At 43.2% G+C, this 25,413-nt stretch overlaps 1 protein-coding gene across 1 annotated transcript in view; it reads left to right on the top strand.

The window, feature by feature from the left end:
• The window catches only part of CFH (complement factor H), a 103,765-nt gene that overhangs the window by 52,694 nt on the left and 25,658 nt on the right, over nt 1–25,413 (top strand). Inside the window, exons 15-18 of the mRNA XM_075003305.1 lie at nt 2,063–2,242; nt 7,710–7,889; nt 13,253–13,462; nt 15,385–15,561. Of these exons, the coding sequence (XP_074859406.1) occupies nt 2,063–2,242; nt 7,710–7,889; nt 13,253–13,462; nt 15,385–15,561 (747 nt within the window). The remainder of the gene's footprint in view (nt 1–2,062; nt 2,243–7,709; nt 7,890–13,252; nt 13,463–15,384; nt 15,562–25,413) is intronic.

The raw sequence follows: 25,413 nt of genomic DNA, 5'->3' as shown, positions 1-25,413 counted from the left end.
CTCCGCCTGTGGCCTCAGCTTCGGACTTTTAGATTGACGGGACAGTCTCCCACTTGGATTCACATATGTTATGCAAAATAGTGCGTGCTGTAATCACAGTGGGGACATGACCTTCAGAAAGGTCCAAACGTCAATAATCATGTGATCCTCACTTTTAAACAGCCAAAAGCACATTCCACCACCATTCTCACCGGCTGAGTCTGTGATTAAAGTTTTCCTTATTGGGGTCCAGGCTCCTGTGTAGATCTTCATAAGCAAGGGAGCAGAGGGCAAGTGGGGTCTCCCAATATAACAACAGGCCAATCATATCGCCAATCTTGATTTTCCAACTGGGTAAAAAAGTCCCACACAAGAGCTTTTGGTACAGACCAGAATTTTGGAATGTGCATGTGTCGAGAATGCACTCTGAACAGTCAATGGTGATGTCAGTAAAATGACCTTTGTGATCTACCAAACCCTGCAATGCCATGCAGAAGTACCCCTCTCAGTTTATATCCTCCGAGCCTAGGTGGTTCTTGGACATGATGGGGATGTTGTCAGGGAAATGCCCTTCCCCTGGGGGACCGTGTCCCCAGTGGTTTGAAGCTGGAGGTCAAAGCAGTGAGGCTAGAGTTAGATTTAAAAGGAAACTTTATTATGCATGCATGCAGGCTGCCAGCTTACAAAGAAGTTGGAGCCCTGAAAAACAGTTTCAAGGGCTTTTTATACAGTTTGTTTAAAAACCAAAACAGCTTAGTTGTTAATTGTTTCTTTTTAACATATGGAAATCTCAGCAGAATTACCCTGAGATGTTTCTGTAGGCACTAGATATGCCTGAAGTCAGTTTTACAAGACAAAAGTACAAGATAACTCAGACAGAGGAGTATATGAGATAAACCCGTCTCTAGGTAACAAGACAGGGACTTGCAGGTGACCCTCTAGGATCCTGTTACAGAGTGAGGCCTAGTTAGTGTGAAAAACTTTTAACCCTAAAAGCAGTTTTCCCCTCAATGTGTGTGCCATCTCTTGCCACACTGCAGTTAGGAAACCCATGTACATCTCCCAGGGTCACAGTCTTCCTGAGGAGATGCCAACAGATTGTATGGGCCACCTCCATCACCAGGGATACTGCTGTAGATCTGCCCACCCTGAACTGATCTTCCACTGACCAGTATCTGTGGGGCATTGCAAACTTCCACACTGTGATTGACACTCACTTCTGAAACATTAAAGGTGGCTTCAGGGTGGGTGCCAGCATACCACAAAGTTCCACAAAAGTGTACTTGTGCATACAAAAGTTCTGCACCCACTGCTTGTTGTCCCAGGACTCCAAAACAATGTGGTCCTCCCAGCATGTGCTGGTCTCACAAGACCAAAACTGCTGCTCTGCTGTCAGCAATGCATTCATGGAAGCCAGCAGCTGTGAGTTCTTGGACCACATTTGGGATATTTGCTCTCTCAAAACATTGTCATCAGCACCATTATGATACCCAACTGTCACTGAGCTTTTTATTTGAAGGAAAAATTGTGCGACAACCATTGTGGTTGCCGAAATGATGTGTGCTCTGAGTTGGAGAGTTTGGAGTTCCATGCTCGTGCTAGACTGCCGCAGCAGGGAATGGTGCGATCTCCAGTTCATTTCTCCTGTGGTTACTGATGCTGTGAATTATGGGGACAGTGCTTGCAATTCTGGGATTCAAATTTAAACACCCACAAGAAACCGGAACTAAGGCACTATGGGATAGGTTCCCACAGTGCAGTGCACATGCTGTCGAACTTGCACAGAGCAATGGGGATGTGGAGACTCGACATGAAAAAAAAGTGAGTTGAATTTCAGAAAGCTTTATAGATGCTTAATTCAAATTCATAATATCAATGTTAAACAATTGACATTATTAAAAATCAAATGTATCTTGTACTGTAGATGTAGCCTCAACCTTAGTGATAATTTATAAGAATAGTAGACACAACTTTCCCTCAAGGGCATATATTTGCAAGTTAAATGCCTACCTTTAAATGGATATTTGATGTACATATCTTTTGATTTATAATATATTTTAATTTTGTGTTGGTTTTTATTCAGTTGGAAATGCTGCATGTGAACTTCCAGAGAATTTTAAGGATAAAGTTAGATTAGACACTTTCAAGGATGGTAAATATGCTCACAACACACTCATAACATACCAATGTAATTCAGGTAAAAAAGGTGTGAAGAAAGCAACTTGTAGACATGGGAAATGGGTGCCCAAACTTCGATGCATGGGTAAGTTTGTATATTTATATACATTTTTTCTTTTCTAATTATTACAATTACCAAATATTAAATCTCCTATTTGGTGAAGTTCAGTGGAACTATTTTAATAATTAATACATATATCTGTTTTATGCTGAAGGATAGAAAAGATTACATGCTGCTATTGAATAATGGGAATAATGTAACATCAGGCTATTTTACACTTGCATGTTCTTACAGAATTTTGATTAAGAACAGAAAATATCTCTGCACACATTCTTAAGATGCTATAATAAATGTACAGATGTTTTACTGAAGGTGTTCTGGGGCTAGAGTCTTGCAGTAATTGAAACAGCATGTGGTAGAAGATCAAGCTTTGGAGACCAGAATTCCTTACATTACCTATAAAAAGTCATTCCCAAGGGACTAAAGAGATCTACCACTTGTTTGAATAGCAAGAACTTGGCATGCACAAATTAAAAAAATAAGTAAAAATGCTATGGCTGAGGGATGCATTGTCTTCAAACTGCAAACTCCTGGACTACTAACCAGAGCAGTTCTGTTCTTTAGGAACTGCAGCCAGTGATAGTTAATAGTTTACAAAACTCTGTGCTCACTGTGACAACAAAAGTGAGATTCATTAAAGTTAGATTCAGGATCTTGGGGGTTTTGGACTCTTAAGTTATAGGATGAACAACATCAAAGTCTTTTGAAGTCTTTAATCCTAGTCTCCACATGGTTTAGAGTATGCCAGTTCACTAATAAAAATTATCTCCTGAAAGGGATAAAAAGACTAGGAACTGTGGGAAACCAATGGAGCATTTTCAATGAATGGCTTCTGCATTTTTCAATAACTTTGTTATTCCGGGTTTTACAACTATGCATAAATTTGGAAATATGAACATGTTATTACCATTTTTGACCAAAGAAGTCAGCTAGTTTCTGAGGTCCGTTTTCTGTTGCCTGTGTTTTGGGTGGTACTCTATTGTTTCAACTTCCTAGTTCCATGACCAAGATTAATTGGTTTTCAATACTGATCCAGAATTAAAGGTAGTTGTTTTACCATCCAGTATCAATAAGGTTTAAATCAGTCCATAACCATAGGAATTACTAAATTCTCTATTTAACAAAAAAATAATTCTGATCAATACAAGGGTTGCATATTGAACAGCTTACAAAAGTGGTACGTTCCTGGTCTGATGCCTATTTAAAAAGCTCGGATGAAAGAGGTTATGTCCTCAACTGAGCATTTGGTGTAAGCAAAAGGCAACAGTTCTTCTCCCCATTTGGATAGTTTACCAAGATGTTTCAGCCATTTCTGAAAATGAGAATAAGATGATGGAGAAATAAATTACTTTGCTTGTGATAAAACATCCTTGCAATTTTTTTCTTTGAACGGCTCAAGCATGCCAAGGCTATGTCTACACTACAGTGATCTGTTGAAAGAGGAAGATCATTTCTGAAAGAACTTCTTTCGAAAGAGTGCATTCACACACACAAAAAGCAGATCAAAGAGTGATCTACTTTTTGAAAAACGATCATCCACACAGCCCTCGTTCTTTCAAAAGAACAGGCCAGGGATCAGAAAATTCGATGCCATGAGGACTGCACTTTCGACAAAAGGTCCCTACGGAGCATCTACACACATTTTCTTTCCGAAGAAGGCATTCTTCCTGAAACAGGAGTGGAAGAGCACTTTTGAAAGAAGCACCTCCTTCTTTCAATTTACTTTTGAAAGAACGCTTTTTGTGTGTAGACGCTCCGTGGGATCTTTTGAAAGAATTTGCTAGTGTGGATGCAGCCCTAGGCTTTGGAGTAGACATCTGAAAATTGTCAGGGGAATGGCCTTTGAGTTGGAGATGTACCTTTTGTCGTCACCAAAAATCTGTCCAAGTTTGCCATTTTATAAACCTTTGAAAAAAAACCCTCATTTTGCATGTGCTCAGTAATGATTTTTCAGAGACTCTCGCTGTGAGTCTCTAATGATTCTGTTCACACTTCCTCTGCTAAGAGTTCCTACTTGCTGACCACAATATGCCTGCATCGTCCCGATGGAGTGACAGAAAGTGGTCCAGCACAAGCTGCAAGGCCTAAACCACACTTAATTGTTATTCTGTGCTGGTGCGTAACTGACACCAGAACTCAGAGCCTGCAGATTCTCTCCCTCTCTCTCTCTCTCTCTCTCTCTCATAATTCTAATGACTTCCTCATTGGCTTCCAGATACAATAGAAGTGGAAGCTTCCAGATTCCATATAGAGAGGGCACAGTCTGCACTAGGGAAAGGGAAGAAACATTCAATGAACTCAAGGGAGGAGAGACTAGAGGCTGACGGATGGAAGGAAGAGAGAAAGTGGAATCTGGAAATTTAGTGTGGGAATATTGCATCAGACTACATTACTCAGTGTGTCCAGATCTCTTTTGGTAAGCTGTTTACTCACAAAGCATCTATTGGGAGACTCTTCCAGAACTTCATCGCTCTGATGGTTAGAATCTTTGATCTAACTTCCAGTTTGAACTTGTTCATGGTGAGGTTTACATGAATTTCTCTTGTGCCAGCACAGTCTTTTAGCTTAAATAGTTATTCACCATGCCAGATATTTATCCCCAGGCTGTGTCTAAACCTCCCTCTCCCACCTTCCTGAAGGGGCATGGTAATGAGCAGAAGATGCAAATGAAGTGCAGATTAAAATATCTCATGCCTCATTAGCATACTCCTGTGAGAAGGTTCTTCTGGAAGGGGGCTCTCCTTCAGAAAGATCCCCGTTTCCTTCTGAAGGAACTCAATCTACACGCAGCTTTTCCTCCCAGAAGAGGATTTTCTGTAAGCAAGATCTCACATGAATATGCTAATTGCCGAATGCTTATTACCGTGTCTCTTCCAGAAGCAGTATAGATGCAGCCCCAATGTATTTATACACAACAATCATATCCACTCGCAGTCTTCGAGAAGAGTAAATAAGTTGAATGCTTCCAGTCTTCTCCCATAAAGATGAGCCCTCAGTTCCCATCTTAGTAGCTTTTCTCTGCGCATTTCAGTTAAAATTAATCTTTCATGGACATAGGTGAACAGAATTGTATACAGTAGCCCTAGTAGGGTCTTACTAGTGCCTTGTATAATGCTACTGTACTTTACTCCCTCACTGTACACATTTTGGGATTGCATTTGCCATTTTCATATTTGCCACTGCTGTCTCATAGTCATCCTGTGAACAACCCACAAAGAGATCTGTCCCCCGAGACCTTCCAGCAGTTCATTCCAGATGAACTCCCACTTGTAAGGTGGATGGGGATCTGGGTTGTCAGCAGGAGGGAATGAGCCTGTCACCTTAGGAGCTAAAACCATGTGTTCTCCTGCATAAGCTAAAAGCCAGCTGGCTCTCAGACAAGGCTGTAGAGCAGGAACTTCACTCCCCATGGATGTGAGCCCTCAGCTTGTAGCAGAAATTCTTGCTCGTAAACAATAAGTTCATTACCTTTAATTTTGTAATATTGAATTTCATCCCATTTCTGTCATACAAGTCTTCAAGGTCATCCAGATCTTCCTGCATACTATTCTTATCCTCTTCTACATTGAGGATACCTCTGAACTTGATGTCATTGGGAAATTTCCTTAACACGCTCCTATTGTAAGATTAGGTGCAAGACAGAGCCTTGAAGATGTTTGCTGGTAGACTCCCATGAGGCCATTAATTTGCCTTTCAGAATAATCCATTACTGTCTTCCTTTTACCCAATTCCTTATTCACCTTCTAATATTTACACTAAACTTCATCGTCCCTAATTTAACTAATGATTTGCTATGTGACACCATGGCTACGTCTACAGTAGCCAAAAACTTCGAAATGGCCATGCAAATGGCCATGTCGAAGTTTACTAATGAAGCGCTGAAATACATATTCACGCCTCATTTGCATGCGGGTGGCCGCGGCACTTCGAAATTGAAGTGGCTCGCCGCCGCGCAGCTCGTTCAGACGGGGCTTCTTTTCGAAAGGACCCAGCCTACTTCGAAGTCCCCTTATTCCTATGAGCAGATGGGAATAAGGGGACTTCAAAGTAGCCGGGGTCCTTGCGAAAAGGAGCCCTGTCTGGATGAGCCGTGCGGCGGCGAGCCGCATCAATTTCAAAGTGCTGCGGCCGCCCGCATGCAAATGAGGTGCTGAATATGTATGTCAGTGCCTCATTAGTAAACTTCGAAATGGCCACTTGCATGGCAATTTTGAAGTGTTTGGCTAGTGTAGACACAGCCCGTGTCAAACATTTTACTCTAGTCCAAGTATATTAGATCTACTTCTTTTCTCCTATCGAAAAAGGCAATTATTTTCTTAAAGAAGAGTCTCAGGAATTCAGCACAGTGTGTTTGTTGTTGCTCAAAACCAGTGAGGTAGGACAGGCCGATTATTCCTGTAATGCAGATGGGAAACTGAGATACAAAGAAACTGAATTTAGGTCACACATGGAGCCTGTGCCAGAGCAACATGTGAACGCATGTCTACGAAGATTTCAGCTAACACATTAAGCACTGGACCATCCATCCTCTACGTAAATTTAATTCAGCTTCTTGGGATGCACTCTTTAGTTAAATGATTACATAACATTCATCTTATGCAGTGAATGGGGCCAGGACCATGTGAAAAAATACTCTGTGCTTATGTAATTAAAGACAGACGTAATACAAAAAACACAAGGTGGATGAATGAAGATTCATAGAATCATAGAATCCTACAAGTGAAAGAGACCTCAGGATTCTCCTGGAGGTTGCATAGGCAACCATATTTCTGGCATTTCCTAATTCTGGCGTACTTAACTATTGAAACTTTTAACATCTCTCTCTCTCTCTCTCTCTCTCTCTCTGAATTTCTTATAGATCTCAGTCTTCTATAAAGATCTGCTCATGAGCAGGAACCATATTTTTCACCCACATGACATTAAACTATGCTGGCTGTTGAGTAACCGCTCCCTCGGTCACAAGGAATATATCCTCTGGTGCATTTCCTCTCCCACCTATGTCTGCTCTGTTTCCTCTTCCCTTTCTTCATTATAATGTGAGAGTTGCAGGAGGGGAGAGTGTCTCTTAATAACTCAGTTCTGTGTCATAATAGAGAATGTGCAAAACACGTCCTTGTACCTTTCCCAGTTTTCTCTGTGTAATAACGCTACTTCCACCATGCAGGAAACAGGCTGGATTAGACTTCTAGCAAGGCATGGCTTCCAGATTAACTGGAAACATAATTTAAGTTATAGTAAAGGTGTGGTAGGAAGAAGACTGTTACCAATCTTTCTGATTTTTTTAAGCCGACAGTTGAACTTAACTAAATATAATATACGTGTTTATTATTCCATATAATTTGTTTATAATGCTAATTAAAAGCTGGGAATAGCTAATAAAAACATGAGCATTCCATAGCTGGTTATCTACTAACTGGTCTGGTTTTTGATGAACTTTTACATTTTATAGCATCTGAATCATGAGCTCTAACTGAAATATCTTTTGTTGAAGAGACTGGAAGAACATGCCCGCGTCCACCTCAGATCCCTGGTGCCAACAAGATAACTGAGACAGGAGACTATGAGAGTGGTGAAAAAATAGCTTTTACTTGCCTAGAACATTTTGAACTTCAAGGAGTGAAAGAAATAATGTGTGAAAATGGGAAGTGGCAGTCACCACCACGCTGTGTTGGTGAGTAAGCAGTTTTGTTTGCATTTATTTACTTAGATCAGTCAGAGGGAAATATATAAGCAATATGAACAACTGGACAACTGCCATATCACTGTTAGACCCTTAGCCACTGTGGTGGTTGTTTAGGACATATTTTGTTCAGAAGACCTTAACAAATTCACAGCCATAAAAATGCATCACAGACCATGAAATCTGCTCTCCATGCCCAACAGAAAATCTGAAATTTATACTATCCTATACCTCATACTATACAGGATTTATGGGTTTGCATTTCTAAAATTGCAAAATCTAAAATTCTCAATACCGTACCATGCCCTTCCTATTTATGCAATGAAGCCTTCTTCAGAGATGGGCGGTGGGAGAGTGGTCTCTGCTGACTGAGGGCCCAGGTCTGTCAGCAGCAACATAGAGATAAGAGTGGTAATACCAGATGATGCCTGCCACCGTTCTAAGCTGCTGCTGGCAGTGGCTCTGCCTACAGATCCAGATTCTCAAACACCAGCTCTGAAGGCAAAACAATTGAAGACAAGAGTTCAAAAATAAGATGATGCCCGCCACGACCCCTCCTACAATAAGCTTGTGGCCCCTCAACAATCTTTTTTGATTTAGGGCCTCTTCAGTTACAGCACCATGAAAGTTCAGATTTCAATTTCTAAAATCATGAAATTTGTGATTTTTAAAATCCTATGACAATGAAATTGAATAAAATGGACCATGAATTTGGTATAGTCATCACCAATTGTTCAATGTAGAAAAAACTATATATAAGAAATAAAGTGTTGAAAAGTGAAATGAACAAAATACTCAGAACAGTAATGCTGGACTATTGGGGTAACAGATTTGATTTCTTTTATACAGTATGTTAATAAAGAATTTAAAATTAGCTGAGGTTTGAAAAATAACTAAAGTCAACCGGTATTTTCTAAATCATAAATGGGACTTTCGATATGTACACAATAAAATTATGTTCTAGGAAATCTGTGTGTGTGTGTGTGTGTGTGTCTGTGTGTGTGTCTGTGTTTATGATAAAAATTTTAAAAATTAAGGTTACAAAATGTAATATTAAAAAAATTAGGAGAAATCAGAATTATGGTTGTCTGTGCAACCTTAATTTAATTCCTATGTTTGTATTCATTATGATTCTATTAAATTCCATGATCATAAACTTCAACACCACTCACCACCATCATGACCCCAGATTCTTGCCACACTCAGTACAGAGGAGACATACTCAATGAGCAGTCAGTGTTTTGTTTCATCCACAGTATTAAGTAGCTGGTCCTAAAGTTTATCTACTGCACACAAGTCACACCCCATTTTGAATACACCATTTGTTATTTACTCCTGTGAAGCTTGTCACTTGTATAAGCTGTGTGCTTTGCAATTATACATTCATTTATTTTCACGAGAGCCCTCAGAAGTGTTTAAATATATGTGAGTGGATATATAACAGTAATCATGAAGACATAATTAAGGTTATGCATTGATATTTGCAAATAAAAGGGTATGTCTACAAGACAAAGTTATGTTGAAATAATACCCTTTATTTCAACATAACTTTGCAAGCATCTCCAAGACACAACTGCTATTTTGAAATAACTTTGAAATAGCAGAGAGCTTATATTGAAATAGGTACACATCATTGTATGAGGGATCACACCTCTTTTGAAATAAGTATTTTGAAATAGGGGCTGTGCAGACAGAGAATAGAGCCTATTTTGAAATTAGCCACAGCATGTCCAATGGCTCTATTTTAAGATTGTTTCTATTGCGTATGGATGCTCTATTTTGAAATAGCACTCAGCTATTTTGAAATGCATTTTGTGTGTAGCAATGTTAATTCGAAATGAGATATTCCAGATAATCTCTTCTGGAATAGTTTATTTACAAAGAGTACTGCTGTGTAGACATACACAAACAAGTACAAATCTTTCAAGGATTCCATGAAGATTGAGGAAATATTTACTAACATTTGGAGAGGGAACATTCATGCAATTTATTCGTTCTTTCAAAATTGTCCATGAGAGTCTATACTTCTCTTTAGTTCCACAGTCCCAACAAAATTCAATCCGCACATACAAAATGATTAGATCAGAGTTATGTCACTTTTCATGGTTGTGCCTTATACACAAGAATTTATTTATTCCCTTATTCCTCACAATTTAAAGTAACTTTGTGGGCTGGGAGGAAAGGAGGAAACTGTCCATGTCCACCCAGTAAATTCTACTGTGCAGCAGAGCCTTGTTGACCTCATAACCCTTCTTGTTCTCTTTCTAAATCTCTACTTGAGATTTTTTTCTTTTGAAAGTTTGAAAATTTTGAAGACTCATGGGCCTGTTTAGTCTTTCCTCTCTCCTTGTTCTTTCTTTTCTATATGTCTGAAGGATAAAAGTATTTCTCCTGTTAACTGGCAAAAATTTGAAAATATTTCTAAAAATAAAATGCAAAAGATGTGTGAGATTCAGATAGTATTATGTTAGAGTCACAGTCAGGGCTTCTGGTGTGTTCAGGTACAGGTTGAACCTCTCTAGTCTGGCACCCTTGTGACCTGACCAGTGCCAAATGAGAGAATTTGTTGGACTATGGGAGGTCAATACAGTCTAGCACATTATCAGTACTTCCACTGCTTACTGGGTTGTTAGAAGACATTCAGGGAAAAATTAGAGCTAAATAACAGCAGAGAATACTGACAGCCACACTGGGGGCTGTAAACAAACTTTATGGGATCATGGGAAACTTGGCCATGCACATTATGAGAGATCATACCACAAACTAAAATCATGCTGGGTTACAGATATTGTTCAACAAACGAGTTCTGGATTAGAGATGTTCAACCTCTATCACTTTCCGAGTGGCAGTTGTGTTAGCCTGTAACTTCACAAATAGCAAGCGGCCTTGTGGCACTTCAGAGAATAACAAATTTATTTTAGGTCATTAGGTTTTGTAGGAAGCACACACATTCTTGCTATATAAACCCGGGATTCTGTTTTTCCACTGCATTCATCTGAGGAAGAGGATTTTTACCCATGAAACCTCATGACCTAATAAATTTGTTAATCAGGACTGCTTGTAACATGTACCACTTTATAATTCATTGGCTACGTCTACACTAAGCAAAAACTTCACCTATGAGCAGATGGGAATAAGGGGACTTCGAAGTAGCTGGGGTCCTTTCAAAAAGGAACCCCTTCTGGACGAGCCGCGCGGTGGCGAGCTGCGTCAATTTCGAAGTGCCGTGGCCGCCCGCATGCTAATGAGGTGCTGAATACATATTTCAGCGCTTCATTAGTAAACTTCGAAATGGCTATTTGCATGGCCATTTTAAAGTTTTTGGCTAGTGTAGACACGGCCATTGTGTTCCATAGAAACACAGGACCCAATCTCTTTTAGAACCAGAGTTACAACAGATCCCATTCATTTTCTGTCAGTGAATAAGATTCTGAGAGTCATCCTATTAATTTCACTATATAATTCAATTTTAGAGTCCTCATCACTATCTTATGAGCGTTGGCTGACTATATTGTTTAAAAGAAATAGGAAGAATAAAAATGGAGCTAGCATCTGCATAATATTATCGTGCACCATTTTACATTTGTGCTAAACCATTCACATTTGTCCTCCAGGATTAGATAGGATCCCAGAACAACACTGTGGAATAAATTTGGATTTCCTTCTTCTCAATCCTGATTCCAAGCTAAACAGAATTTTGAATGCATTTGAGTGTCTCTCTGTTGCTTAAAACTAATGTAACTATCCAAATCCAATGTCCTATAGTAATTCAATAATACATCGCCAGGAACTCTGACAATGAACAATGATATGACTGAAATCTTTCATTCATCCAGACTAACGGTTGTTTGGATCCCATTAGAACATAGTCACCTGACTTAGCAGGGCTCAATAGAGATTTAGCATTGCCATCCTCTGCTTTCAGAGGTTACATCTACTCTGCAGTAATTTATAGCTCTCCCAGGATCGGTGCAGTTCCAGTAGGGGTGTAAAGTCTGATGTAGACTATGCTCTTGCATTTTTAGCAACAAATCATGAAATCCCACCATACTTTGGTGAAGTTATACTTGTGTGGGAATATTTAGGGTAGACAGTGCACTAGAGACATTTAGGCTACGTCTACACGTGCAGCCAACATCGAAATAGCTTATTTCGATGTTGCAACATCGAAATAGTCTATTTCGATGAATAACGTCTACACGTCCTCCAGGGCCGGCAACGTCGATGTTCAACTTCGACGTTGCTCAGCCCAACATCGAAATAGGCGCAGCGAGGGAATGTCTGCACGTCAAAGTAGCACACATCGAAATAGGGATGCCAGGCACAGCTGCAGACAGGGTCACAGGGCGGACTCAACAGCCAGCCGCTCCCTTAAAGGGCCCCTCCCAGACACAGTTGCACTAAACAACACAAGATACACAGAGCTGACAACTGGTTGCAGACCCTGTGCCTGCAGCATAGATCCCCAGCTGCCGCAGAAGCAGCCAGAAGCCCTGGGCTAAGGGCTGCTGCCCACGGTGACCATAGAGCCCCGCAGGGGCTGGAGAGAGAGCATCTCTCAACCCCCCAGCTGATGGCCGCCATGGAGGACCCAGCAATTTCGACGTTGCGGGACGCGGATCGTCTACACGGTCCCTACTTCGACGTTGAACGTCGAAGTAGGGCGCTATTCCTATCTCCTCATGAGGTTAGCGACTTCGACGTCTCGCCGCCTAACGTCAAAGTTGGTGCCGCTACTTCGAAGTAGCGTGCACGTGTAGACGCAGCTTGTATGTATTCCCTCAGTATAAGCTGGGATCCAGCGATTATGAAGTCATGAGAAATCATGCTGAGGGGTGGGTTATTTTTTTATATTCCAAGCCTTAAAAATCATCACAACTGATTTTCGCTTTAATTCACCATATCTTTCTCTTTCTGTTTCAGACTGTCTGTCAACGGTTCTCAAACTTTAGCCACCCAGGAATCCCCATTTGGGTTTACAATTTTTTGCAGACTTCCAAGCCGGCTTCTAATTTTCTCTAGGGGTGATTGACACCCACTCAGTGCCAGACCCTCTTCTCACTCCACCCCTTTTCTCAAGCCCCCTCTCCTTCCCAGCCCCTTTATGCATGCTCCCCCAACACTCTGCATTCCCTCTCCTCCTGCTCCCTCCCAGTGCCTCCTGCATGTTGCTGAAGAGTTGTGATTTGGCATACAGAGGGCACTCGGAGGGAAGAGAGTAGATCAGCAGGGATGGTGGACCCAGACATGACCCTTAGAAGTCACACATGATGCACAGAACTTGTGCAGCATCTTCATGAGAATCACTGATATATGTGTTAATGACAAATTAATTTTATGATTTTTTTAAATAGAAGTAAAACCATGTTCACAGCCACCTTCTATAGAAAATGGTGAGATTACCAGTCTTGAAGATCAACATTTACCTAAGAAGCAATCAGAAGAAGTAACTTATTGGAATGGTACTGTGGTAAAGTACACGTGTGATGCTGGCTTCACATTCCAAGGATCAGATGAGATAATTTGTGTATCTGGAAAATGGACCTCAGCTCCTACATGTGTTGGTAATTACATTATATAAAATTTCCAAAATCTGTTCTTTTAGAGTCCATGGTGATAGGTTTTAAATGGAGGTTTCAAATTTTAGGAAAGAATGAAATTGTAGATTTGGTCTGATTTCTATGAAATCTTAGTTTTCTAACTGAGGATAAGTCTAGAGTAGGAAAATAATTCAATTTCAGACACACAAATGTAACTATGGCGTTTGCATAGCTCGAATCGACATTGGAATTGAGTTACTTCCAGTAAGTATAGGTAAGCCCTGAGTACCTTTAGAAAGCTTCTGACTGTGATGACTGCAGGATTATGTTTCATTGATTTCTTCTTTGGTAGTTTGGTAGGTTTTTGCTTGTTTGTTTTTTGAGCAGTTTTAGTTTTCTAAAGCTTGCAACATAGTGAATCTAGATTTAGTTCTTGGCTCTAACACAAGTTCTGAAGACTTTCATAGCCTTGGACAAGTCTTTTTAACTGTGTGCCACAGATTCCAATCTGTAAAATGAGGATTATGGTGTTTCCTACTGGGTCAGGGGGTTGTGAGGATAAATCCATTAGAGATTGTGGGGTACTTTGATATTATGGAGATGGGGCACATGTCAATACTGATATAGAAACATATATTTTCCTAAAAGTTCTGTGGAATGAAGTGGACATACAATTGCATGAGATATCCAGAAAAGGAGAAGCAACTAAAATTACTGGTTTCAGACAGAAACAGAAACTAAATTTAATCAGCACCAGAACTCCTAGTATAGTATAGCTTGGGGTCTGCAACCAAAATAAAGAGAAGAACCATTATTTTTTTTTCAAATTCAGTTTCAAAATCAATACTTCAAGAGCCACAATGCATGTGAATACCAGATGATCCTAAATAAATAACATCAAACTGTAATTTTTGTCACCCCTATTTTAAGAACAGTGCGTGCACAATGATTATACCTGTTAGAAAGTTGTTATCCCCATCTCCAGGCTTGACCCACCTCAGCTCCCAAATCCCCCCAAAAACTTACCCCCCCAATCTCCAGGCTTAAACTGCCTCAGCCAACCTGTCTCAAACTGCCCACTGAATCCAGATCATATTGCCCACCCACTGCACATCCTCTGAATCTCCTACTCATTCACACCACTAAGCATCTCAGACCAGAAAGTACCTGCAACTTTCCCAGCCACTCCCCACCCAGTGGTGCTGGTGCCAGATTCACTGGGTCCTGGGGCCAGCGGGAAGCTGGGCCTGGCCCAGGTGGAGCTAAGTTCACACCAAGACATGATTCCAGACTCTGGTGGCTATCAGCAGAAACAGGGAGGGGGCACAGCTGTGGAGCAAGGAGGAGCTGGGGGATACCATACTTTCCGGGAGGAGGTGATGGCCCCATAGGGAGGGAAGCTGAGCTGGGCTCCCAAGAGGCCTCCCCCACATCTCTTCCTCCTTCTCAGGATGGCTGCGTGGCTCCAGCAGGGTCAGACTCAGCTGCCCCTTCCCCTGCTCACTTCCCCCACCCTGTTCTGTCCCCGCTGAAGTAATGGAACTAAATTGAATTGGTTTAACAGCTGGATCCCTTCTGTTGGCCATTTAAACCAATTCAATTTAGTTCCATTATTTCAATGGGGGCAGGGCAGGGAGCCACAAGAGGAGCCATTGGTGGCAGCACCCTGAGCCACAAGTGTCTCCTTAAAGAGCCACATGTGGCGCTGGAGCTGCAGGTTGCTGACCTCTGGTATAGCTGGTGTTTGTTCAGTTTTCTGCCAGTTTTTTAACGGTAGGCATGTCTTAAATTTCATTACTTACCTACATGTTAGTGCATGTTTCTCGTTTCTGGATACAAACTATATTTAAAAGTAGATAGCTAATATAAGTAGTTACTAAGGGCTTAACTACAAGAACTGGCTTGTGGCAGGGCTACACTAATTTTAATCTTGTGTATCTTTTCAGAAATGCTATGTGGAAAGGCTCCAGATGTTCCCAATGCTCAACTTAAAAGCACAAAGGAAGATCATTATATGTCTGGGGACACAGTACATTATCAATGCTTTCGTGGTTTTGTCATCAGCGGATCACCGTCTGTTATGTGTAAAGCAGGGCAATGGTCCAAACAACCTGAATGTAAAGGTACAATGAATGGCTTTCTTACTTTGTTATCATTTATTGGCATTCAGAGACCACCCTGATGGGGCAGACAGAACAAATAGATTGCAGTATGCTGATCGCAAACAAGAAATAGCCAATTCATGCACTGATAATTGCAAGTGCCGAAGGGACTGGGGTGCCATCAGTGTTTATCAAAAGGGAAAAAAATTGGTAGGACAATACATTCTGTTTGCAATCATCTACAATAGTAATTTAAAATAAATTTTAAAAAGGTAAAAAGTTTGTTCACTCTCTCCTCTTTTAGCAGGATGCATTGTCATTACAAAGAGCTCAGTTCACCAATCCTCTCTCTCCTTAACATCATTCAAAATTATAATCTTCCTCAGGTCAGCTCTAGATCCTGCTCCTCAAGGCTTCAAAGGAATTGTAGATGGAGAAAGATAGAGCACATATTATGGCATCAAGAGCCATATTGTCTGCTCTGGCTTTGTCAGTTCTGAAGATGCCCTCAAGGAAGTAGACAACCACTGTCAGCAGATCCCACACCTCGGGGTTAGCAGATCTGTGCCTCTATGGTTCTTGCTCTAAAACCAAGGCCACTTCTGTTTTCAGCTCCAAAGACCAAATGAGTGGATCTGAATATTTTACCAAACCCAGTGTCAACTTGGTCTTTGGCTCTGACTTCAACCTCTGTTCTAATTCTGGGTACATCTTTCAATCCAAAGAGGATTTTTTGCTTTAAAAATTGATGTACAATCATTAAATCATGATTTTTTCATAGATTTGACAGAAAGAGAAAGCAGCCCTTACAAGTTCCAAAATCATAGACTCTTAGGGCTGGAAGAAACCTCAGGAGGTCATCGAGTCCAGACCCCTGCCCAAAGCAGAATCAACCCCAACTAAATCTTCCCAGCCAGGACTTTCATAAGTCGGGACTTAAAAACTTCTAGGGATGGAGATTCTGCCACCTCTCTAAGTAAGTCCCTAAGTATGGGACATCTTCACTGGAAAAAAAAAGGAGAAAAAGAAGAGCAGAGGAGATCAATAGTTTTGCTTAATTCAGTTATTTCTGCTCGTCCTCCTCAGACTACTGTATGGTGTCCATAAAGATCTTTACCTTCGTTTATTCCTTCCCAGCCTTGGTCTGTTTCTGTCTTGGATGCAATCCATCTGAAGTCAGATCTGTGATTATAGGAAGATAGAGGAAGAACTAAACAGCCTGCTTCCTCCTGGTTTATGCCTCCTTTTGCGCCTCCTGTGGGGGTGTTTTTGAATCTTGGTTGCTGCTGCTATCTGGAGGAGGTATCAAGGGTGTATCGTCTGGGGAAGTGGCCCAGGGAAAAGAGCTGTGGAACCAAGGGTGAAGGGAGTCAGTCCTTGCCAGTAGCAGCCATGCAGGGTCCCTGGGCCGGAAACTGGAATGAGTGGGTCTGACCAGCTTCCCTCCCCACCCCCGAGCATCCGCTGTTCTCACAGCAAGGACAACAGGGTGATTACCATGGGGCCAGTGAACTGAATACAGGCCTGGAATCTAGGAACGAGACTAACAATACCACAAAATCTAGTTATGGTGATTCATCTATAAAAGATCTGGCTTCAGAAAAATCCTTGGATCTAGTTATAATGGATTTGTCTGCATCTCAGGAATGATAATCTGTTTGCAGAAGATGAGGGTACAGCTCCTTTTTGAACAAGAACATGCTAAAAGAGGCGATAGTCCTGACTTGTCACCAAATGAGTGTAGAGATGAGAGTTGTGACTTTTCTCCTTCTGATGACAGCATAGGTCTATGTCCTGGTGAACTGCCTGGTGCCCATTTTGAACTTACTTTTAATAAACTTGGAAGAAATCTCCCATCTCATGTTTGAGGGCAGCTATTGGCATTACCGCCAAGAACAGGATGTCACTACTAAATCTTAATAATAAAATCACAGATATGTAGAACATAAGAACTAAAAGTCATTGAGAGGTCATCAAGTCCAGTCCCCTTCACTTGCAGGACCAAGTGCCAACTATATCGTCACTGACAGATGTTTATCTAACCTGTTCTTAAATATGTCCAATGATGGAGATTCCACAACCTCCCTAAGCAATTTATTCTGGTGCTTAACCACTCTGACATTTTTTAATGTCCAAGCTAAACCTCCCTCACTATACTCTAAGCCCCTTGCTTCTTGACCTGTCCTCAGAGGCCAAGGAGAACAATTTTTCTCCCTTCTCCTTGTAACACTCTTTCATGTACTTGAAAGTTGTTATTCAGTCTGCTCTTGCCTTTCTTTTTTCCAAGCTGAACAAACACAATTCTTTCAATCTTCTCTCAGAGGTCATATTTCTTAGGCCTATAATCATTTCTGTTCCTGTTCTCTGGACCTTCTCTGCTTGCTTCACACCTTTCCTGAAATGTGGCACCCAAAACTGGACACAGTACTTCAGTTGAGGCAAAATAAAGCAGAAGAACTACTTCTTGAGTGTGTCTCACTTATGACATTCCTGTTACTGCATCCCAAAATGATGTATGCTTTTTTTTTGCAACAGTGTAACACTGTAACAGCAACGAAGGGTCCTGTGGCACCTTATAGACTAACAGAAAAGTTTTGAGCATGAGCTTTCGTGAGCACAGACTCACTTCATCAGATGCTGTATCAGATGAAGTGAGTCTGTGCTCATGAAAGCTCATGCTCAAAACTTTTCTGTTAGTCTATAAGGTGCCACAGGACCCTTCATTGCTGTTACGGATCCAGACTAACATGGCTACCCCTCTGATAAGTGTCACACTATCAATTCATATTTAGCTAGTAGTACGCTGTGATCCCTGGATCCTATTCTGCAGTACTCTTTCCTAGATTGTCCCTTCTCATTTTGCATGTGTGAAACTGCTTGTTCTCCCTCAGGTGGAATACTCTGTATTTCTCCTTGTTGAACTTCATCCTGTCTTCCAAAGCACTTGCCACTTCTCCCAGCTTATTATCATCCACAAACTTTATAAGCCTACTCTCTATGCCATTATCTAAGCCATTGGTTCCCACTCTGGGGTCCACACATCCCTGGAGGTCTGTGAAGGCAGTGGAGGGGGTCCATGAAAAAAATAAAATAAATAAAAATGATCATAGAAAATAATATGTAAATAAATTACAAAGTTAAAATGAATTATTAGTTTTAGATTAAATATCTTCCCACAATGTTATTAATTGCTGCATGAAAATGTTGTTTCCTTTCTCATTTAAGTGTATGTAATAGCTGGAAATGACTTTGAGGGGGGCCCAGGAACTCTTTGGAGGGGGAAGTGCTTGGGTTCTGCACTAATGAAAAGATTGGGAACCACTGATCTAAATCATTTGCAAAGATAGAGAACAGAACTGGTCCCAAAACTGATCCCTGCAGAATGGCACTTGTTACGCCCTTCTAGCATGACTGTGAAACACGGATAACTGCTTTCTTACTCACTACCTGCTTTTGTGCTTTCACTCCTGATGTTTCAGACAAAATATTGTCACTTTTGTCAAACTATCTTATTGTGTGCTAGGTTGGGTTGTCCTTTTACTGCCCTGGTGGAACGTATTTACATGTTCCATATGTTTTAACAGTGTTAGTGCCGAGATCACATCCCAGACACTGACTTGCAGGCAAACATCTGCTTTTGACAGGGCCTACCTATTACTCACAGTATAACTGTTGGTTATTTTGGTTCAGGCCTGAATTCTTACACCAGGCCCATGCTTCTATCTCCTACACCTCTTCATCTTACTTCCCTTCAGACTTTACCTGACAGCTCCTGAGTTTGCTAAAGTCTCCCCCCTTGAAATCCATCATGTTTAATTTCCTCTTCTCCCTCCCACCGTTTGTTAGATCGTGAACTCTTATCATTTCATGATCACTTTCACCAAAGCTGCCTTCCACTTTTAAATTCACAGCCAGCTCCCTCCACATTTGTTAAAATCAAATCTAGAACTGCTTCCCCCAGTAGCATTCTTGACCAGTTGGAATGAAAAATTGTACATTCCAAGACCTTGTTGGATAATCTGTGCCCTGCTGTGTTATTTTCACAATGGATTCCTGTACAGATGAAGTCCCCCATCACCACCAAATCCTGTGATTTGGATGATTGTGTTAGTTGTTTTAAAAAGCCTCATCCACCTCTTCTTCCTGGCGAGATGGTCTGTACTAGACCCGCCTACCATGACATCTCCCTTGTTTATACCCTCTTTCAGCTTACCCAGGGAGTCTCCAAATCTACATCCTATGTCCATCTCAAATTCAGTCCAAGTATATACATTTTTAATATATAGCACAATACGTCCTCCCTCTTTCCCTGCTTCTCATTCCTGAGCAAGCGGTACCCTCCTGTGCCAATATTCCAATAACGTACATTATTCTGCCAAGTCTCTGTGATACCATGTCATAATTGTGTTCTTTCACTAGCAATTCAAGCTCGTTCTGCTTATTTCCAATATTTCTTGCATTTGTACATAAACAACTGAGATACTGATTTCATTTTGCCTTCCAGTTTTGTCGTGTTTCTCCTTTATTCCTGCTTTTGAAACCCATCCTCCCTCCGATTTCTGTCTGATCTTCCAGGTCTCCACATTTGTCACTTAACTCTGGGTTTTGGTCACCTGCCCCCATTGAACCTAATTTAAAGTATTCCTCACTAGGTTAGCCAGTCTATATCCAAACACTCTTTTTCCCATCCTGGATATGTAGATCATATCTTCACTTATCAGTCCTTTCTTCTTGGAACAGCATCTGTGATCAAGGAAGCCAAAGCCCTCCCAGCAGAGAGCCAGCAGTCCTTTGTAGCTGCACAGCTTCCTCAGTCTTAGATGTCACCACATGAATACTTTCAAGAAATTGCTCATGGGCATGGATACTCCTTACCCTAGCCACCTCCTCCTATAGCTCGCCCACCTGCTTCCTGGGAGCTGTCTCCAACAGCTTTCACATGCGATGGTTCCCACTAGCCTGGATTTTTGTAAGTGAGAAGTGTGAGTCTCTGCAAAACCACACCAGGATCTGGATGGATGCATCTATTGCATACATGCTCAGCTTTGTCCTCCCTGCACCCTGGGGTGGCCGAAGCACCCAGTACCTACCTGAGGGTCCGTCGAAGAAGCCAGGGAGGCCCTGGTGCGTGGTGCCTGGCTTGAGGACCTGGATGAGAGGGTGATGAGCATCCCATCACTCAACCCATCATCCTCAGAGGTGGGTTCCAGCTCCTGCTCCTGCTGCCAGTGGTTGATGAAGCCCAAGGGTCTTGGCTGGTCCTTAGGCTCTGGATTGGCTCTGGATTGGGCCCTGCAGTGTCCAGCACCGTTACTGGGGGGGCTGCCTCTTTCCTCTGTCCAGCTCCTTGTAGTGGGTGTAGCTGATGAGCTCTGCCCCCACGCAGCCATGCCTCTAGCCTTGACAAACACCTGCCTCATTTTTTCTATTTTCAACCTCATGTTGTCTGGGACTTGGGGGGCAGGGTGATGTCCCCCAGGCAGTGAGGCTGGCAGACACTGTGAGGCTGTGACATTCCTGCACGGGTTGGTCATTTGCAGCAGGACTTTGTTGTCCCCACCACAGGCCAATGAGGTCCTGCAGCTCTGGCTCTGACCAGGATGGGGCCTTCTTTTTTGTGCCCTGCTTCAGCTCCTGCAAGCCCTCCACCAGCTTGGTGTGGGACCCATGGGGGGCACGGGGCTCCTAGCTACTGGCCGTGGAGTGTCTGGGTGCATCAGGTGGCTGCAGTACAGGCAAAAAGGTGTGCTGCCGTGGGCTCATGCCTGTGGTGCTGCTAGCACACTCTTACCTTCCTGCCATGGGGTTTCTAGGTCCCTGTGGCTTTAAACACAGATGGACACAGGGAGCTGGTGCCAAGGATCTTTTGAAAGAAAGCGCTCTTCCTCAAACAGGAGTAGAAAAGATCTTTCACTCCCTTGAAATTACTTTCAAAAGAACATGTTTTGTGTTTAGATGCTTCACAGACTGTTTCAAAAGAGCCCGTTCTTTCAAAAAATATTTCAAAAGGACATGCTTGTGTAGATGCGGCTCCTATGTTTCTGGATTGGCAGTGAAAGGATGTGAAGGCACAGAGTGTGCCCTGACCTTTTATGTATCTTTCCCATGCATATGTTCAGAGACTTAGAAAGAAGGGACAGAAGGCCTCTACACACATGCTTTAGCAGATGATGTTAGAGAAGGTTTTACCATGAAGCCATGTTAGGGACCACAGTACCTCATATGTGCAAATATGCTGAGCCATCTTGAAGAACTACAGTTAGAAGCAAGTAACCATCCTTTCTTCTTCGAGTGGTCCCTGTGAGTGCTCCACATTAGGTGTCGGGCTCACTCCAGTGCCACAGATTGGAGATTTCCAAGCTGTATCCCGTCGGGTCACGCATGCGCCGATGCACGTCGGCCCTTTGCGCGTTTTTAGTCACACGTGTGATCCAGTCCACGCCAGTTCCTCTAAACTGCCAACGGCTGCAGACGGAATTCACTTTGGCTCCAACGCCTAAGACAGATAAATACATTTTTAATATAGTTATTAGTTTTTTTCTCGTTCTCTTCTAAACTGTTCAAGTTCTGCTGTAGATAGCTAAAAAAAAAAGAGAGAGAGAGAGAGAGACAACAAAGAAAGAAGAGGCAGCCGCTTCCAGCTGCCCATTATCTCTAGAGTCTGTGAACCTTATCTGTTAGTAGCTATTAGTAGCTGTTCAGTACCTTGCTTAAAGTTACAAGTAGTTTAGTACTTCTGAGAAGAGATGTCTTCGCCGGGGTTTAAGAAATGTGAATCATGCAGCAAAGCTATACCTGCCTCCGATGGCCAGAGCAAGTGTATTCACCATTTGGGACAGGCCCATGTCCCTCAAAAATGTCCTCACTGCTCCAAACTAAAAGCCAGAGCAAGGAAAGACAGGGAGATGAGGCTAAAAATGATCTTGTTTGACAAGGCTGTCCAGCCTGAGCCGTTGGAGACTCCCCAGGGGGAAGGGCCCTCAGGGCTACATAAGAGGAAGGCAACTTCTTTGACCTCCTCAACGCGTAAGAAAAAGAAGATATCCCCTACTCAATCCTTGTCAGTAGTATCTGTGAGCAGGATGAGTGAGGCATAGGGCCGCAAAGTGCTTGCCGTTCAAAGCAGCGCAAAGGCTGTAGAACATAAGGCAGTGCTTGGGGCTCCAACTGGCAAAGAGTCGGCACCGAGGACCCTGCAGACACTGATGCAGTAGGCACCAGAGGCTACGGTACTAAGACTCATGGAACTGAAAGCATCAGAACCGGAGGCCCCGGCACAGGGCCTGATGGTTCCGGAGATTGCTACTCTCGCAGAGCTACACACGGAGGCACCGAGCGTGGCACCAATGGCTCCGATGCCTGCACTGAGGTCCCAGGCACTGGAGGCAGAGGCACCGACCAGACAGCCTCACAGGCTTGGCAAAGCATGATCTAAGACCCAGCACTAAAGTCCATCACCAGACATTCTCATGATTCCTCTTTCAGCTCTCCAGCTCTCCTCCTGAGACATGTATCACGGAATGGCCGGCAACACCACCAGCCTTCCTGAGAACTCCATCTCCATTTCTATGACCACCTTCTCCCTGGCTTAGATATCCTTTACTGGTTGCCTTAAAGGAACCGCACAAACTCTTCTATAGAGCATCCCCACCTATCTCTACATCATCAAGGAGATCACACTCAGCGCAATGCATACAGACACCAGTCATGGTCTAGATCTCAATCACTGGGACCCTGCCCCTGCTATTACAGTCACTCATATCATAGTGAACGTCATCGGCACTGGGGCTCAAAGTCAAGAGACAGATCTCCGCCTCAACCTTCATTGCATGGCCACTTCTCCCCGCTCCCTTCAAAAGGAGAACATGGCCTCTCCAACAGGGATGGGTCCAGAGTCGTTAGACCTTCCCCTAGAACCCTTAAGGGAGCGGACATAGGAGGTGTCTGAGGAACAGGGGGAGGCTTTTCGCAGTGATGCCTCCTCGTCCTCCCCAGACGAGGCAGTTGATCCAGGGGCTATATCTCCCCTAGATGACCTTAAGCAATTCCAAGAGTTCTTTAAAAGGGTGGCACACACTCAGGACATACAGATTGTGGAGGTGCAAGAGAAACACCAAAAACTCCTCAAGAAACCTGAGACCCCCCGCATCACCCAAAATAGCCATCCTACGAGACGAAGCCCTTATGGAAGCTGCCACAAATATATGGCAGACCCCAGCCTTGATTCCACCTACGAACAAGTGGGCAGACAAGAAGTATTTTGTCCCATCCAGGGGAATGGAGTTCTTGTTCGACCACCCCCAACTCAACTGTCTAGTAGTGGAATCTTCTCGGCACAGATCGAAGACACCACAATACAAATCTGCGGGATCCGACAAGGATGCAAAGACATTGGACTTACTCGGAAGGAAGGTATATTCCTCCTCCACTGTAATGCTGCACATGGCCAACTATGCCGCCCACCTTTCAAACCATAATTTTGACAATTATACCAGACTTACCTCTCTCATGGACTTCCTCCCGGACCATAAGAAGCCGGTCTTAAAGGCGATAGTCCAGGCAGGCTACGCAGCCTCACGTACAGGTGTCCAGATTGTCCTAGATGTAGTGGACAGAGCAGCACACTCCACAGCCCCAGCAGTAGTGATGCATAGTGAATGGTGGCTCCAAACACCCAGCATCCTCAAGGACCTGCAAACAAAAATCATACATACAGGAAAGCCTGTTTGCTGACTCCATGGTCTCAGTCCTCCACTCTAGCAAGGATTTGAGGACCACGCTCAGAACACTGGGGATGTACACTCCTCCCTATAGGAGGAAAAGATTCTACCTACAACAAAGACGTTACACCTACCAACCCCAGCACCCACAATAAAAGAGGGGTTACAATCAAGGGCGCCACCAACAACAACAGCAAAGGCCACCTAGGCAGCATCCCCAGCAAGGATGTACATCGGTGGCACAAACTCCAAAACAGCAAGGCTGCGTCTACACGTGCACGCTACTTCGAAGTAGCGGCAGTAACTTCGAAATAGCGCCCGTCACGTCTACACGTGTTGGGCGCTATTTCGAAGTTGAAATCGACGTTAGGCGGCGAGACGTCGAAGTCGCTAACCCCATGAGCGGATGGGAATAGCGCCCTACTTCGACGTTCAACATCGAAGTAGGGACGTGTAGACGATCCGCGTCCCGCAACATCGAAATAGCGGGGTCCTCCATGGCGGCCATCAGCTGGGGGGTTGAGAGATACTCTCTCTCCAGCCCTTGCGGGGCTCTGTGGTCACCGTGGGCAGCAGCCCTTAGCCCAGGGCTTCTGGCTGCTGCTGCTGCAGCTGGGGGTCCGTGCTGCATATACAGGGTCTGCAACTAGTTGTTGGCTCTGTGTATCTTGCACTGTTTAATGAAAGTGTGTCTGGGAGGGGCCCTTTAAGGGAGCGACTTGCTGTTGAGTCCGCCCCGTGACCCTGTCTGCAGCTGTGCCTGGCTCCCTTATTTCGATGTGTGCTACTTTGCCGTGTAGACGTTCCCTCGCTGTGCCTATTTCGATGTTGGGCTGAGCAACGTCGAAGTTGAACATCGACGTTGCCAGCCCTGGAGGACGTGTAGACATTATTCATCGAAATAGACTATTTCGATGTCGCAACATCGAAATAAGCTATTTCGAAGTTGGGTGCACGTGTAGACGTAGCCCAAGTTTGGCAGCTATGTCGAGGACTGTGACACCACAAACATCTCTCAGTGCCATTCACAGCATATGTTCCACCACCAACTCAGACCATTCTATCATCAATGTGGAAGCATCACTGCGGAGAAGTGGGTATTAGAAATTGTTGCCAAGGGATATACCATCCCGTTCCGATTCATGCCCCCACC

Source organism: Carettochelys insculpta, chromosome 9 (genome assembly GCF_033958435.1).
Source record: "Carettochelys insculpta isolate YL-2023 chromosome 9, ASM3395843v1, whole genome shotgun sequence".
NCBI classification, from domain to species: domain Eukaryota; kingdom Metazoa; phylum Chordata; order Testudines; family Carettochelyidae; genus Carettochelys; species Carettochelys insculpta.
The sequence above is the reverse complement of the archived record's forward strand: the minus strand, read 5'-3'. Positions and strand labels throughout refer to the sequence as shown.